This window comes from Oncorhynchus mykiss, chromosome 13 (genome assembly GCF_013265735.2).
Source record: "Oncorhynchus mykiss isolate Arlee chromosome 13, USDA_OmykA_1.1, whole genome shotgun sequence".
Lineage (NCBI taxonomy): Eukaryota > Metazoa > Chordata > Actinopteri > Salmoniformes > Salmonidae > Oncorhynchus > Oncorhynchus mykiss.
The window spans coordinates 43,422,566-43,440,591 of NC_048577.1; the positions used below are offsets into that span (position 1 = coordinate 43,422,566).

At 44.0% G+C, this 18,026-nt stretch overlaps 1 protein-coding gene across 4 annotated transcripts in view; it reads left to right on the forward strand.

Moving 5' to 3' along the window:
- The window catches only part of LOC110486468 (myosin-10), a 74,991-nt gene that overhangs the window by 3,461 nt on the left and 53,504 nt on the right, over nt 1-18,026 (forward strand). For all 4 annotated transcript variants that reach the window (XM_036941157.1, XM_036941158.1, XM_036941159.1 and 1 more), the window contains exon 3: nt 8,986-9,142. In XM_036941157.1, coding sequence (XP_036797052.1) covers nt 8,986-9,142 — 157 coding nt within the window. The remainder of the gene's footprint in view (nt 1-8,985; nt 9,143-18,026) is intronic.

Consider the following 18,026-nt stretch of genomic DNA (forward strand, 5'->3'; position numbering starts at 1 on the left):
AAAAATCTAAACGCAACACGCAACAATTTCAAATATTTTACTGAGTTGCAGTTCATATAAGGAAATCCGTCAATTGAAATAAATTCATTAGGCCCTAATATATGGATTTCACATGACTGGGAATACAGATGTGCATCTGTTGGTCACAGATACCTTTAAAAGAAATAGGGGCGTGGATCAGAATCTGTCAGTATCTCGTGTGATCACCATTTGCCTCATGCAGCGCGACACATCTCCATCGCATATAGTTGATCAGGTTGATTGTGGCCTGTGGAATGTTGTCCCACTCCTCTTCAATACCTGTGCAAAGTTGCTGGATATTGGCGGGAACTGAAACACGCTGTCGTACTCATCGATCCAGAGCATCTCAAACATGCTCAGTGGGTGAGCTGTCTGAGTATGCAGGCCATGGAATAACTGGGACATTTTCAGATCCTGGAATTGTGTACAGATCCTTGCGAAATGGGGCTGTGGATTATCATGCTGAAACATGAGGTGATGGCGGCAGGTGAATGACACAACAATGGGCCTCAGGATCTCGTCACGGTATCTCTGTGCATTCAAACTGCCATCGATAAAATGCCTTTTTTTTGTTGTTGTCTGTAGCTAATGCCTTCCCATACCATAACCCCACCTCCACCATTGGGCACTCTGTTCACAACATTGACATCCGCAAACCGCTCATCATCTGCCCGGGACATTTGAAACCGGGATTCATCCGTGAAGAGCACACTTATCTAGCTTGCCAGTGGCCGTCAAAGGTGAGCATTTGCCCACTGATGTCGGTTATGACGCCGAACTGCAGGTTGAGACCCTCAGGTTGAGACCCTGGTGAGGATGACGTGCACGTAGATGAGCTTCCCTGAGATGGTTTTTGACAGTTTGTGTAGAAATTCTGCAGTTGTGCAAACCCACAGTTTCATCAGCTGTCTGGGTGGCTCGTCTCAGACAATGCCGCAGGTGAAGAACCCGGATGTGGAGGTCCTGGGCTGGCGCGGTTACATGTGTTGTGAGGCCAGTGGGACGAACTTTCCCCGCTGCTACTCTAACTGCCTCGATGCATACAAAGCCCTCTCCCACCCTCCCTTTGGCAAATTTGACCACGACGCCATCTTGCTCTTACCGTCTTATAGACAGAAACTCAAACAGGATGTACCAGTGACTAGAACCATTCAACGCTGTTCTGACCAATTGGAACCCATGCTTCAAGATTCAAGAAAGATTTGGGAATATGGCTGAATATAAACAGTGTAGTTATTCCCTCCGCAAGGCAATCAAACAAGCGAAATGCCGTTACAGGGACAAAGTGGAGTCTCAATTCAACGGCTCAGAAACGAGACGTATGAGGCAGGGTCTAGAGGAAATCATGGACTACAAAAAGAAACCAGCCATGTCACGGACACCGACGTCAAGCTTCCAGACAAACTAGACACCTTCTTCGCCCGCTTTAAGGATAATACAGTGCCACTCTCTCGGCCCGCTAACAAGGACTGCGCGCCCTCTCCTTCTCTGTGGCCGACGTGAGTAAAACATTTAAACGTGTTAACCCTCGCTGGCGCAGACGGCATCCTTTGCCGCGTCCTCAGAGCATGCGCAGACCAGCTGGCTGGTGTGTTTACAGCAAAGGGAGCACCCCCCTATCCACAGTGGTTTACAGCAAAGGGAGCACCCCCCCTATCCACAGTGGAGAAGGCGGAAAGTTTTCAGTTCCTCGGCATACACATCACAGATAAACTGAAATGGTGCACCCACACAGACAGTGTTGTTAAGAAGGCGCAACAACACCTCTTCAACCTCAGGAGGCTGAAGAAATTTGGCTTGTCACCTAAAACGCTGACAAACTTTTATACAGATGCACAATCAAGAGCATCCTGTCGGGCTGTATCACAGCCTGGTACGGCAACTGCTCCACCCTCAACCATAAAGCTCTCCAGAGGGTGGTGTGGTCTGCACAACAACTGCCTGCCCTCCATGACACCTTCAGCATCCGATGTCAGAGGAAGGCCAAAATGATCATCAAGGACAACAACCACCTGAGCCACTGCCTGTTCACACTGTTTTTGTCAGTGGGAGAGTGCCCCAGGGGGTGACCTCCCTTCACAGTGGGGCATAACCCATCCCCAGCTGTGCTGTACACTGCTGCCCCAGGCGTTGTGTGTCTGAGCTAGGATTGGCATGCAGAGGGAGCCCCGTGGGTAATGTGGCTCTGTGCGTTGTGGTCAGCGAGGCCCCAGTACGGCATGGTGGCGTAGCCTTGGCTTCATGTGAAGTCAGGGAGTTGAGCCAGTCCAGTGGGTAACAGGCTAACCGGAAAGCTAGCTAGCGATGCTACAACCAGGCCTTTGTGTCAGCATATAATCCCCAGCTGTCAGAAAGCCTCAGCATTCTTTCATGAAAAAAGCGTCCGTCTGTCTCCCGCCCACTTCATTGCAATATGTCTGACTGTCCTGTCTCCTTTCCCACACTCACTCTCTAATTTATGATTTCTCTCTTTTCTCTGTCCTAATGCTCTGGCCAACGCCAATAACCTTATTCCTGCACTTCTTTGGGTGTTTCAAATGTTTGATTGTTCAAACATTTAATAAATGTAATGCAGTCTTGGCTGAGCTTCTGTACTTGTGGAGGCCAGCTGCCTCTTGGTTGACAGGATGTAGGTGGTATCACTAATGGAAAAACCCCTACTAATTATCTGTCTTGTCATTCTTGTTTGGCTAATATGTTTCTTTGAGGTTCGAGAACAAGCTTTCACTCGCTATGTGTATGCATAAAGGGTACATTAACCCTCTCTCAAGAGTGGCATTGTGTTCAGGCCTCCCACATAGTCATATCTTGAGTGCTTTGTTGTTGTCATGGCATTGCCATTGCTCCATGGAGAACTCTTTTGCATGTAAACAACTTAGGTGTTACCATGAACTTGGCAAACACACACACACAAACACCATGGATACCAAACCAGCACCAGGCTTTTCATGGATCATCATGCAGTTACAGTGGTTGTTTTTGAATTAAATTATCCAGAAAGAGTGAGCAACAGCTTCTTTATTTGATAAAAAATATTCTGTTTTGAGAAGGTCTGAGTGGCTTTGTGTTTAAGCTGGTGGTTAAGGTCATGGGCTAAGAGCTATGTAACATTAGTGCCTTGCATTTACAGTATATGCCACAATTCCGCTTAAGGCATAGCTCTCTTTCTTTCAGTTTCCCAGGTATTATGAATATGATTATGTTAAAGCCCATTGCATTATCAAATCAAGATAGTTGAACACCCTGCTACTGACTTGAAACTCGTTTTCATTCAATATGTCTGCGCAAAGAGTATTGATCCTATTTCAAAGCATACTTTGAAGGGTTATTAGCTTTTATGAATATGCACTGTCAAGGTCATTCTCCACAGATCAATGGACTAGGCCGTCCTCACCTTGCTGCAGTCGGGGTGCTATTAATTCCAAATGGCAGATGAAGGTGACTGTTATGTCTGCTGTTGCCTGTGTGTTTCTCCGCTGTTACTAAGCCACTGCATCCCTCCCCGGATCTGATTTCACAGTGGAAATATCCCCTTCCCTGGAGCATGGTGCGTGGAGAGCAAGCTAACCTGACCCACTCCCTCCAGCAGCAGGCCTGGCCTACCACTCCGTCCTCCGCTGAAGAGGCTGCTGCCTCCAGCCCCTCCTGAGAGGGAGGGAGAGTGGGGAGGGAAGGGGAGAGGGATTCACATTTTGGTGAGGGGGAGAAAGAGAGGCCTCCTGAGTAGAATGTACTGTAGAATGCATTTATTAGTGTTCTGCAACGTAGCTGAATTTGTGACTGGAGACAAATTATGCATCTATAAGGTATTGTAGGTCTACCCAGAGTAATGGACAGTGTTAACAGTGTTAACTCGCTATTAACACACACTCACATTTAACCTGAAAGTAAGCATAATCAGTATGAAGGGAAAGTGTTATTTTAAATCAATACTGTTGATTATGTTATTATAGAGTTATTATCAGGAATAAACCAGAAACATTGTTGTTTCATCCTGGTCTGGTGTCTAACCATCTCGGCCCTGCTGCAGTCTGGTAGGATGCTACAGTAGGCTCTGAGAGGATTGCTGTGGGTGCAGCCAGGTAGCTCTGCCTAGTCACGGAGGCACTGCCACACTATTAATAGCTCCTGCTTTCAGATCAAGGGAATCCATTTTTAATTAGCTACAATATGGAGCTTCAAGTTAGAGTTACATAGGGCTGGCTTCTCCTATTAACCTCCCATAAGGTATAGAAGGAGTGAGCGGAGGCTGATAGAATCATTATGCCCTGCTTCTCTACCAACAGGGATTCTTGTCAGCTCAGCTGCCTCACAGACCAGCTCCGATGAACTGAGACCACCTCTCTCTCTCCTTCCTTTCCCCTCTCTCTCTCTCCTTACAGCCTACTCTCTCTCTGTTTCTCTCTCTTCCTTTCCCCTCTCTCTCCTTACAGCCTACTTGCTCGCTCTCTCTCGCTCTCCTTCCTTTCCCCTCTCTCTCCTTACAGCCCACTCTCTCTCTGTTTCTCTCTCTTCCTCTCCCTATGTCATTGTCAGTGTTTGGCAAGGCATTCCCCTGAAAGAGCTGACTGGGCTCCTCTTACATCATGAGCATGCTCTCCAGGGCCGCTTGTCGGTGGCTGGGCTGCTGAGTCATTATCCTTCTGCCTTAATTGCTTGGCTGACTCCTGATTGTTAAGACAGGGTTGCATCTTATGGCTCACAAATAGACAACCCATGGGCTTCACCTCTGTGGTTTAGGATAAGGTCTAGTATGCCATATATTTTGGTGGTCTCATAAAAGTATAATTATTTATTGTTATATTTCTATTGTGGTCACTTCTGCCCATTGCCTTATCCAGACCCCTTGGAAGAGGTGAATGGAGCCACTGGGCCTCAGGCATGAAATTAGAGTTCTTAGAATTAGAAGCCTTTTAAACAGAGGCTCCGTCAGTCATATTTGGTGTGTTACCTCTGTGTGTTCTATGAACTTACTCTCCCGCTCGCCAAAGGGGTTCATTGGCATGTGAAATGGATAATAAACAAAAGAGAAATAAACAATCAGAATTGAACAGTAAACATTACACTCACAAAATATTATAGCCTTGCACAGTTAAAGTACAAAAGGGAAAATAAATAAACATAAATATGGGTTGTATTTACAATGGTGTTTGTTCTTCACTGGTTGCCCTTTTCTTGTGGCAACAGGTCACAGATCTTGCTGCTGTGATGGCACACTGTCGTATTTCACCTAATAGATATGGTTGTTTATCAAAATTTGATTTGTTTTCAAGTTCTTTGTGTCGGTGTAATCTGAGGGAAACATGTTTCTCTAATCAGCTTCCACCTCAAATCAAATTGTATTTGTCAAATGCGCCGAATACAACACACGCCAAGTAGAGTAGACCTTACCGTGAAATGCTTACTTACAAGCCCTTAACCAACAATGCAGTTTTGAGAAAAATAAGAGTTAAGAAAATATTTACTAAATAAAGTAAAAGGAAAGCAACACAATAAAATAACAATGACGAGGCTATAATGTGCGAGGGGTACAGGTTAGTCGAGGTAATTGAGGTAATATGTACATGTAGGTAGGGGTAAAGTGACTATGCATAGATGATAAACAGGTTAGTCGAGGTAATTGAGGTAATATGTACATGTAGGTAGGGGTAAAGTGACTATGTATAGATAATAAACAGGTTAATCGAGGTAATTGAGGTAATATGTACATGTAGGTTGGGGTAAAGTGACTATGCATAGATAATAAACAGGTTAATTGAGGTAATATGTACATGTAGGTAGGGGTAAAGTGACTATGCATAGATAATAAACAGGTTAATTGAGGTAATATGTACATGTAGGTAGGGGTAAAGTGACTATGCATAGATAATAAACAGGTTAATTGAGGTAATATGTACATGTAGGTAGGGGTAAAGTGACTATGCATAGATAATAAACAGGGTAATTGAGGTAATATGTAGGTAGGGGTAAAGTGACTATGTATAGATAATAAACAGGTTAATTGAGGTAATATGTACATGTAGGTAGGGGTAAAGTGACTATGTATAGATAATAAACAGGTTAATCGAGGTAATTGAGGTAATATGTACATGTAGGTAGGGGTAAAGTGTCTATGCATAGATAATAAACAGCAAATGGCAGCGACATAAAAAAAACTGGTGTTAATGCAAATAGTCCAGGTAGCCATTTTATTAACTGTTCAGCAGTCTTCTAGCTTGGGGGTAGAAGCTGTTCAGGAGCCTTTTGGACCTAGACTTGGCCCTCTGGTACCGCTTGCCCTAACCCTATGACTAGAGTGACTGGAGTCTTTTACAATTTTTAGGGCCTTCCTCTGACACCGCCTTGTATGGATGTACTGGGCCATACGCGCTACCCTCTGTAGAGCCTTGCGGTTGGATGCCGAGTAGTTGCCATACCAGGCTGTGATGCAACCAGTCCGGATGCTCTCGATGGTACAGCCGTAGAACATTTTGAGGATCTGAGGACCCATGCTAAGTCTGCCTACGGCGCCATCTCTCAATAGCAATGCTTACTGAGTCTGTACATAGTCAAAGCTTTCCTTAATTTTAGGTCAGTCATAGTGGTCAGGTATTCTGCCACTGTGTACTCTCTGTTTAGGGCCAAATAGCATTCCAGTTTGCTCTGTTTTTTAGTAAATTTTTTCCAATGTGTCAAGTAATTCTTTTTGTTTACTCATGATTTGTTTGGGTCTAATTGTGTTGCTGTCCTGGGGCTCTTTTCTGGATTTTGATAGTCAGTGGGTATCATCCTAATTCTGCTCTGCCTCCAAACAAGACCAAATTTGTTTGGTCCAAACCAGACCAAATCTGAACCAATCATAGACATCTATGTTTCACAAGTTGGGACAAAGTGACAAACTACAGCACAGTAGAGCTCAGTATAGTACAACACAGAACAGTACAATAGAGTACAGTACATTATAGTGTACTCAACTCTAGTGTGCTGTAGTGTACTAAACTATCCGCTACTTTTCTTTGCTGTACTGTGCTGTCCAAACTTGTGAACCCAACTGTAGTTTGTGACTACTATGATTTTTCATTTTAGCCAATTAAATTCCAGCAATGTTGTTCCCGATTTCTCTGAAATTTCGTTACAGATTTTGGTTTTAATCACTTAATAATTCTTGAAAAAATAATAATAATGAAAAACACTAACTAATTGCTAGTCTACCTTTACTTGTTACTTCTATGAACTTTCATTATCCTCCCTACTCATGATGGAGAGAAAGGAGAACATACAGTATCTTAAAGATATGTGGGGGGGTTTGTAACGGAATTCCAAGGCACAAGGCAATGTTTCTTACAGAAGGCAGAACAATTTCTCCAAAATGATTTTTAAAAAGTTTATATTTCTTATAAGCGTCCGGATTAGTGTCTGGCTCCTTGAAAGTGGCAGCTCTAGCCTTTAGCTCAGTGCGGATGTTGCCTATAATCCATGGCTTCTGGTTGGGATATGTACGTACGGGTCACTGTGGGGATGACGTTGTCGATGCACTTATTGAGGAAGCCGATGACTGAGGTGGTATACTTCTCAATGTCATTTCATTTGATGAATCCCGGAACATATTCCAGTCTACGCTAGCAAAACAGTCCTGTAGCATAGCATCCGCATCATCTGACCACTTCTGTATTGAGCTTGTCACTGGTACTTCCTGCTTTAGTTTTTGCTTGTAAGCAGGAATCAGGAGGATAGAATGATGGTCATATTTGCCAAATGGAGGGCGGGGGAGAGCTTTGTGTGCATCTTTTTTTCCTATGGTTGCACATGTGTCATGCTGGTAGAAATGAGGTAAAACGGATTTAAGTTTGCCTGCATTAAAGTCCCTGGCCACTAGGAGCGCCGCTTCTGGATGAGCATTTTCTTGTTTGCTTATGGCCTTATAGAGTTGGTTGAGTGTGGTTTTAGTGCCAGCATTGGTTTGTGGTGGTAAATAGACGGCTATGAATAATATAGATGAGAACTCTCTTGGTAGATAGTGTGGTCTACAGCTTATCATAAGGTACTCTACCTCAGACGAGACTTCTTTAATATTTGATATTGCGCACCAGCAGCTGTTATTGACAAATAGACACACACCCCCGCGCCTCGTCTTACCAGACGTAGCTCTTCTGTCCTGCTGGTGCATGGAAAATCCTGCCAGATCTATTTTATCAGTGTTGTCGTTCAGCCACGACTCTGTGAAACATAAGATAGTAGTTTTTAATATCCCGTTGGTAGTATAATCTTGATCGTAGGTCATCCATTTTATTTTCCAATGATTGCACGTTGGAAAATATGTGTTACTGTATTATTCTAGCATGGCAGTGGTGAATGTGTGTGTGTGTGAGGGTAGGGAGGGATCATTCCACTCTTTAGTGGGAATGTCAAGCCCCAGTCACATGAGAATGAGCTAATGTCCCACCAAGGCCTCTGTCATTTCTCAGAACATTAGCCACAGGGCTTGATAAGGAGGCACTCACTATGGCCGTGGAGTTCAGACTGTTTAATGGGGAGGCGTCACTAAGGAGCTGCCAGGTTTTACATTCAACTGGATAGTTCATGATAAGCTAGTCTACTATTTGACTGCCTTTCCCACAACTATTTCTCCCACTTGATCCATTTTCTACTATTGCCTCTATGTAAGGGACTAAAATGTAGAATAATGATTTAATTATTACACTGACATTTTGCAGACCACTTCAGAGCCACTCTAGAGTTAGAAAATGATGATTGAGTAATTATTTTGAATTATGCATGATGATTGAGTTCAACCACAGAGATATTGATCACTTCTCAGACTAACAAGTGTTTATCCTCCTAGATCACACAGTACAATGGAAACTCATCTTGGAAAAACTTCCGGTCCCATTTTAACCTCTTCTAGAGATAAAATCTGTATTCATAACTTACTCTTATTTTGTTAATTTACTGTATTTGTGTTTTGTTTCTCTCTCCCCCCCATAGACTTACTCTGGGCTGTTCTGTGTGGTGATAAACCCCTATAAAAACTTGCCCATCTACTCCGAGAACATCATAGAGATGTACAGAGGGAAGAAGCGTCATGAGATGCCACCACACATCTACGCCATTTCAGAGTCAGCATACCGCTGCATGCTCCAAGGTAAACCTCCCCTCTCACTCTGTTTTGTGCAGTGTTTGGAAGGTATAGCTCCTTCCTCAGTGGTCTCGTTCCGTCTCTCTCTTTTGCTGCGACGCAACGTGCATAAAGTGTGACTGGCAGGTGCCCTGCTGAGTTGTGGATTGCGTGGGTTTTGCTGCATAATCCAGGAGATTAGTGTGTGAGGTTACAGAGTCAGGGAGGCAGTGGCATCGTTAGTCATGGTTGAGCTGCCCCCCTGCCTCTGACAGACTACTTATTGACGTGGATCTACTGAGACAGACAGACTATACTGTACCACTTATAGACTACGTAATGTGTAAAAGCTCAACAATAGGCTTGTAGTTTCACAAACCACAAAGAGTACAGTCTATCTGCAAGTTGTGTACATTGTCTGCAAAACATGAATGCCTCAATTTCAGACCATGGCATGTATTTGTTTGCGTTAAGTTAAAAACCACTTGGCGCACATAATTAGCCTTCCTTGAGGCCCCTCTACTGCCCTGCCGACTGTCCTGTATCCCAGGTGGGATGGCATATGCTCTGGACCAGGACCTCACTGGCTCTTTTGCAGATAAGAACCAGTTTAATTAGAGGTGAAAGTTCAGCCTGTTAACATTGATGGCCACTGACTGAGGGACTTGGAGAGTGTGATCCCAGGATCAAGACTTAAGATGCTATTAACTCAACCTGGGATCCTAGGGAAATGTACCACTCACTGTTAATATTCTTCCTCCAGTGAGACGTTCTATCTATCTCTGGCTCCTTGGAAAGGGATACTTTTCAATAGATACAGTGTGTGTTCAGTTTCAATGAGTTCAGAGTAACGTCAGCCTTCTGTACAGTCTCAGTGGGTCTGGTTTTGCCTTCTCAGCTAAGTTCTATTTGATGGAGCCTGGAGCCTCTCTGTCATTACAGCTCCTCAGGCTGGCCCTAACTGGATATATCCAGAACTGTGGCTTGCTGCTCTGGCTGTTCTGGCTTCCACCCTACAGTACTGCTGTCACTATCACTGCTACTGCAGCTTAGAGCTACAGGAAGAGAAAGAATCTCAGGTCTTTTCATCTTCAGGAAGAAGCTGCGCTATTCTCTTTGTACCGGGAAGGGTGCTGGACACATGCCCCCTTAGCAGCCTCGTCCCTGTGTTAGAATCTAGACATTTTTCTTTATTTTTACTATTTTCTACATTGTAGAATAATAGTAAATACATCAAAACTGGGAAATAAAATATAAACTCATGTAGTAACCCAAAAAGTGTAAGAATTTAGATTCTTCAAAGTAGCCACCCTTTACCTTGATGACAGCTTTGTACACTTTTGGCATTCTTTCAACCAGCTTCACCTGGAATGTTTTTCCAACAGTCTTGTTCCCAGTCAGTTCCCACATATACTGAGCACTTGGCTGCTTTTCCTTCACTCTGCTGTCCAACTCATCCCAAACCATCACAATTGGGTTGAGGTCGGGTGATTGTGGAGGCAAGGTCATATGATGCAGCACTCCATCACTCTCCTTCTTGGTCAAATAGCCCTTACACAGCCTGTTGGATCATTGTCCTGTTGAAAAACAAATGATAGTCCCACTAAGCGCAAACCAGATGGGATGGCATATTGCTGCAGAATGCTGTGTTAGCCATGCTGGTTAAGTGTGCCTTGAATTCCAAATAAATCACAGACAATGTCACCAGCAAAGCACCATCACAGCTCCTCCTCCACGCTTCAAGGTGGGAACCACACATGCAGAGATCATTCGTTCACCTACTCTGCGTCTCACAAAGACAGCGGTTGGAACCAGAAATGTCAAATTTGGACTCATCAGACCAAAGGACAGATTTCCACCGGTCTAATGTCCATTGCTCGTGTTTCTTGGCCAAAGCAAGTCTCTTCTTCTTATTGGTGTCCTTTAGTAGTAGTTTCTTTGCAGCAATTCGACCATGAAGGCCTGACTCATGCAGTCTCCTCTGAACAGTTCATGTTGAGATGAGTCTGTTACTTTAACTCTGAAGCATTTATTTGGGCTGCAATTTCTTAGGCTGGTAACTCTAATTAACTTATCCTCCGCAGCAGAGGTGACTATGGGTCTTCCTTTCCTGTGATGGTCCTCATGAGAGTCAGTTTCATCATAGCACTTGATGGTTTTTGCGACTGCACTTGAAGAAACTTCCAAAGTTCTTGAAATGTCTCTTTGCTTATTTCAGCTGTTCTTGCCATAATATGAACTTGGTATTCGGCCCCCTTGAACTTTGCGACCTTTTGCCACATTTCAGGCTTCAAACATAAAGATATAAAACTGTATTTTTTTTGTGAAGAATCAACAACAAGTGGGACACAGTCATGAAGTGGAACGACATTTATTGGATATTTCAAACTTTTTTAACAAATCAAAAACTGAAAAATTGGGCGTGCAAAATTATTCAGCCCCTTTACTTTCAGTGCAGCAAACTCTCTCCAGAAGTTCAGTGAGGATCTCTGAATGATCCAATGTTGACCTAAATGACTAATGATGATAAATACAATCCACCTGTGTGTAATCAAGTCTCCGTATAAATGCACCTGCACTGTGATAGTCTCAGAGGTCCGTTAAAAGCGCAGAGAGCATCATGAAGAACAAGGAACACACCAGGCAGGTCCGAGATACTGTTGTGAAGAAGTTTAAAGCCGGATTTGGATACAAAAAGATTTCCCAAGCTTTAAACATCCCAAGGAGCACTGTGCAAGCGATAATATTGAAATGGAAGGAGTATCAGACCACTGCAAATCTACCAAGACCTGGCCGTCCCTCTAAACTTTCAGCTCATACAAGGAGAAGACTGATCAGAGATGCAGCCAAGAGGCCCATGATCACTCTGGATGAACTGCAGAGATCTACAGCTGAGGTGGGAGACTCTGTCCATAGGACAACAATCAGTCGTATATTGCACAAATCTGGCCTTTATGGAAGAGTGGCAAGAAGAAAGCCATTTCTTAAAAATTTCCATAAAAAGTGTTGTTTAAAGTTTGCCACAAGCCACCTGGGAGACACACCAAACATGTGGAAGAAGATGCTCTGGTCAGATGAAACCAAAATTGAACTTTTTGGCAACAATGCAAAACGTTATGTTTGGCGTAAAAGCAGCACAGCTGAACCCAAACCCACTGTCAAACATGGTGATGGCAGCATCATGGTTTGGGCCTGCTTTTCTTCAGCAGGGACAGGGAAGATGGTTAAAATTGATGGCAAGATGGATGGAGCCAAATACAGGACCATTCTGGAAGAAAACCTGATGGAGTCTGCAAAAGACCTGAGACTGGGACGGAGATTTGTCTTCCAACAAGACAATGATCCAAAACATAAAGCAAAATCTACAATGGAATGGTACAAAAATAAACATATCCAGGTGTTAGAATGGCCAAGTCAAAGTCCAGACCTGAATCCAATCGAGAATCTGTGGAAAGAACTGAAAACTGCTGTTCACAAATGCTCTCCATCCAACCTCACTGAGCTCGAGCTGTTTTGCAAGGAGGAATGGGAAAACATTTCAGTCTCTCGATGTGCAAAACTGATAGAGACATACCCCAAGCGACTTACAGCTGTAATCGCAGCAAAAGGTGGCGCTACAAAGTATTAACTTAAGGGGGCTGAATAATTTTGCACGCCCAATTTTTCAGTTTTTGATTTGTTAAAAAAGTTAGAAATATCCAATAAATGTTGTTCCACTTCATGATTGTGTCCCACTTGTTGTTGATTCTTCACAAAAAAATACAGTTTTATATCTTTATGTTTGAAGCCTGAAATGTGGCAAAAGGTCGCAAAGTTCAAGGGGGCCGAATACTTTCGCAAGGCACTGCATGTGTCATTTCATAGTTTTGATGTCTTCACTATTATTCCACAATGTAGAAAATAGTAAAAATAAAGTAAAACCCTGGGATGAGTAGGTGTGTCCTGACCTTTGACTGGTACTGTCTGTGTCTAGTTTTTTTAGCCAGAGCTTAAAGCGATGAGCAGTAATCCTTCCTGCTTCTTAGTTCTATTGAGGAGTTGAGTAGTGTTATGATATTGGCCAGTGACCTCACGTATTCAGTAGGTCAAGTGCTTTACCGGTTGGTCCAATTCAAACACCTCTATCCCCCCACCTCACCCAAAGTCTCATCACTGACTTCCTTTGGTGACCCCCATCCACACATACATTATGGTGTCTTAACCAATGATAGCCATGAAACCCTTGTGACCAATCACCCCCCCCCCCCCCCCCCCCCCATCATACTTTCCATTAACTAAATATAGGCTTAGTCCCTGCACAGAGCACTCACCCATTGTGGCCAGCCTGCCTTCCAGTTTCAACATGAGAGGTGTTTGAATTGGGGCCCCATGTCAAATCTACCCCCCTCATTGCCCCACTGCCCACAGTCCTGCCACATAGTGGTCATTGTGTACACTCCCTATGGGTTCTACTGTGGAATGAGGTCATCCCTTGTCTTAGCGATCCGCAGCATGCTAAGAACTGAGTCATCGTAGTAGTGTCATGGGCCTCAGATCACTGCGGAGTGCAGACTGTCCGGCTGCCTGAAGAGGGATGCCTCATTATGGATATGAGTGTGACCAAAATAACATTCCCGCACTGGCACATCACACAGAGGAGTTAGTGTGTCAGCTCACTTTCTGAGTAGCTGACCTTATATTGACAGCATATTGTATCTTGCACAGTTGAATAACTTATGATCTGCGTAGTGCTTACAGTGTGTTATACAGATTATTTCATTTGGGAGTGGAAAGGCTGCCTCTATTGATGTTTCAAAAGCCATCTCAGGCTTTTAGGGATCCCCCACTGTTCTGTAATGGCTCTCTTTCTTCTCCTCTCAGGAACTAAACAAGCCAACCTATCTCATTTCCACTTCTTTTCTTTTGTTCCTTATTTTGTTCTGTCTTTTTTTCCCCCTTCTCTTCAAAATGTTCTGGCTCGGAGGACGTTGAAGGAAAAATTCCACTCATCCTGCCAGGGCTTTTCTGGGACCCTTTCACTTACAGCACTGTTAACTGAAAAATACAACCGGGTGGCTTTGTGCGCTCTCTTTACCCAACGTGGTTCCTTTGTGAGGAGAACACAGGAGGACAAGTGTGTGGAATGTCTGTGTTCTGACTTCAGCCCAGACTATGGCTCTAGCATTGCTATGGAAGGTTCACAGACCATTCTACAGTTTATTTTCTGCCTCAACCAATGACCATCTCTCTCTATCTCTGTCCCATTCTCTTCTCCCCTCATTTACAGTAACAGCGTCTCTGGCCCTCTGGCTTCAGTCAGGGGGTTAGTCAACCGAACCGTACCGAGGCCTCACTGCACCTAAGCTGTCAGCAGGAGCACAGCTTGAATAGTTCTAGGTGCTTATTATGGGATGTAGCCCTTTCCTCAGGTCATTTGTTTGTGTTTGACACTCTCTGTCTCTCTCAGACACATGTTTGAGTCTCAGGGACTGCTACAGACGAGGCTCCCTCTCTCTGCTCTGACCCCCTCGTCCGAAGCACGCTCTGCTGCTGACGTGCTCCTGCACTCCAGAGCAGACAGGAGAGAAATGGGGCGGCCTGTATTGTGGCTCACAATGGGGGCTTTGTGTTGCCTGGAGAAGGGGCCAGGGTGCAGTATGGGGAGGACCGACAGGGCTGGGAATAGAGGGTCTTGTGTTGGGGCAGAGAGTGTTGACTGCAGGGAAGAGGTCAGGTCTGAGTGACAGGACAGGTGTGAAGGGCCAGGCAGGACGGGGGTATGGTGGAAGAGGGGACCCTCTCTCTGTAGTGAAATAACTCTGTGTTCCTTGGTGGATGTACTAGAGTTTCAGACAAATGGCAGTGTACACACACACACAATCCCACTCATATAGACACATGTTGGCAGATGCTCCCCTAATGGCAGACAGCTGTGGAGTTCATTCAGTATAAAATGGTATTTCTGTTGGCAGACTCTTGTCATAGATCTCTGATCTCAGACAGCCATGAACTGTTGAGTCTCTCCAATAGGGGGAAAGAATGCACCCTTAATAAACCAGAGACATGAACATGTTCTCCTCAGTTCACTGGTTTTTAGAGGTTTCACTGGTGGGAGGGAGCAGAGTCTGAGATTACAGACCGGGCTTGAATGGAGACCCCATGAAAGCCCTTGACGATGTGGGGAGTTTGCTCAACATACAGTTGAAGTCAGAAGTTTACATACATACACCTTAGTCAAATACATTTAAACTCAGTTCTTCACAACTCCTCACATCCTAGTAAAAATTCCCTGTCTTAGCTCAGTTAGGATCACCACTTTATTTTAAGAATGTGAAATGTCAGAATAATAGTAGAGAGAATGATGTATTTCAGCTTTTATTTCTTTCATCACATTTCCAGCGGGTCAGAAGTTTACATGCACTCAATTAGTATTTGGTTGCATTGCCTTTAAATTGTTTAACTTGGGTCAAACATTTCGGGTAGCCTTCCATAAGCTTCCCACAATAATTTGGGTGAATTTTGGCCCATTCCTCCTGACAGAGCTGGTGTAACTGAGTCAGGTTTGTAGGCCTCCTTGCTCGCATACGCTTTTTTCAGTTCTGCCCATAAATGTTCTATTGAGGTCAGGGCTTTGTGATGGCCACTCCAATACCTGGACTTTGTTGTCCTTAAGCCATTTTGCCACAACTTTTGAAGTATTCTTGAGGTCATTGTCCATTTGGAAGACCCATTTGCGAGCAAGCTTTAACTTCCTGACTGATGTCTTGAGATGTTTCTTCAATATCTCCACATAATTTTCCATCCACATAAATTTCCATCCTCATGAAGCCATCTATTTTGTGAAGTGCACCAGTCCCTCCTGCAGCAAAGCACCCCCACAACATGATGCTGCCACCCCCGTTGGGATGGTGTTCTTTGGCTTGCAAGCCTCCCACTTTTTCCTCCAAACATAGCGATGTTCATTATGGCCAAACCGTTCTATTTTTGTTTCATCAGACCAGAGGACATTTCTCCAAAAAGTAAAATTTTTGTCCCCATGTGCAGTTACAAACCGAAGGCTGGCTTTTTTTTAATGCCAATTTTGGAGCCGTGTCTTCTTCCTTGCTGAGTGGCCTTTCAGGTTCTGTCGATATAGGACTCGTTTTACAGTGGATATAGATACTTTTGTACCTGTTTCCTCAAGCATCATCACAAGGTCCTTTGCTGTTGTTCTGGGATTGATTTGCACTTTTTCCTTCCTGAGCGGTATGACGGCTGTGTGGTCCCATGGTGTTTATACTTGCGTACTATTGTTTGTACAGATGAACATGGTACGTTCAGGTGTTTGGAAATTGCTCCCAAGTATGAACTAGACTTATGGAGGTCTTGGCTGATTTCTTTTGATTTCTTTTGATTTTCCCATGATGTCAAGCAAAGAGGCACTAAGTTTGAAGGTAGGCCTTAAAATACATCCACAGGTACAACTCCAATTGACTCAAATTATGTCAATTAACCTTTCAACATTTTCTGGAATTTTCCAACCTGTTTAAAGGCACAGTCAACTTAGTGTATGTAAACTTCTGACCCACTGGAATTGTGATACAGTGAATTATGAAATAATCTGTCTGTAAACAATTGTTGGAGAAATTACTTGTGTCATGCACAAAGTAGATGCCCTAACCGACTTGCCAAAACTATAGTTTGTTAACAAGAAATTTGTGGAGCTGTTGAAAAACGAGTTTTAATGACTCCAACCTAAGTGTATGTAAACTTCTGACTTCAACTGTACGTGCATGGCTATGAGTGACAGTCCTGTTATTAAATAAATTATTATCATAGGTGCTTTATTACTGTATATGTTAGAGGTTATCGGGCTGTTCTAAGTACCTTTACAGAAAAAACACATGATTTCACATGTGGAAAATCACATTATTTCCCATGAAATTTCACGTGTATTAATGTGAAGACATGTTTTGTGGAAAGCGTCACGTGATCACGTTTTCAAGTGTAGTTTCATGTTATCACATGTTGCCACGTTATCGTATTAACTTCACATAAGATCACATGGAGACGTGTTTTTGGACACAAATTCATGTCTTTTTTCCGTAAGGGTAGAGAGGGGAGCTCAACCACCTCAGGTAGAATGGCAGCTTCCCCAGCGCTGCAGGTCTGTCCAATGTTTTACTGGGGCCTGTGTCTTGGGTGGCCACACAATGCCACCTATCCACCCACGGTCTGGGCATGCAGGGCACCACTGGAGACATGGTGTTGGGTGGGTGGGTGAAGAGCGAGAACCAGCAGCATCCGTCTAGAAGTGTTTTCATTGGTCACACATAGCTGGGATAGCTGCAGTCTGAGCCAGGGAGATGAGGTTACCTGAAGCTGCTGCCCCTCACTCACTCCCTCCCTCCCTGGAGCTGCCACCAGCCACTGTGGAGGGCAAGGAGGGACATGTAGGACAGTACACAACCAACTCTTTCTAACAAACACACATTTAGTGGACCTCTGGGGATAAAGTAGCAGCAGTGCCTGAATGTAAATATGCTCCATAAAATGAGAGCAAGGGATATGTCTTGGGACTATTTGAAAGTGACATGCATGGAAAGTGGGCAGATGAACAGTGACAACCAGGTCACTTGGTAATGTGATCCATTCTGACATGGAGGATCTCTGTGGAAGCAGGGAGTGTTTAGATCACTGTCTGGAGAATGTAGCAGTGACTACACCCTTAGAATGTAGATATGTACGGACAGGACTGGACTGCATGATTGCCTCATGGTACACTGGGACAAATCTCTTGGAATATCTGAAGTTGCAATTCAAGGAATTCAGATCAACTACCTGGGTTTACAGTATTACTCCCGATGGCAGCAGGTGTTCTATGCTCAGACTCAACCTGTTTTCAGCATATTTAAGAGTGGAGACAGGTTTGAGTCATTCTGTAGTTCTCACA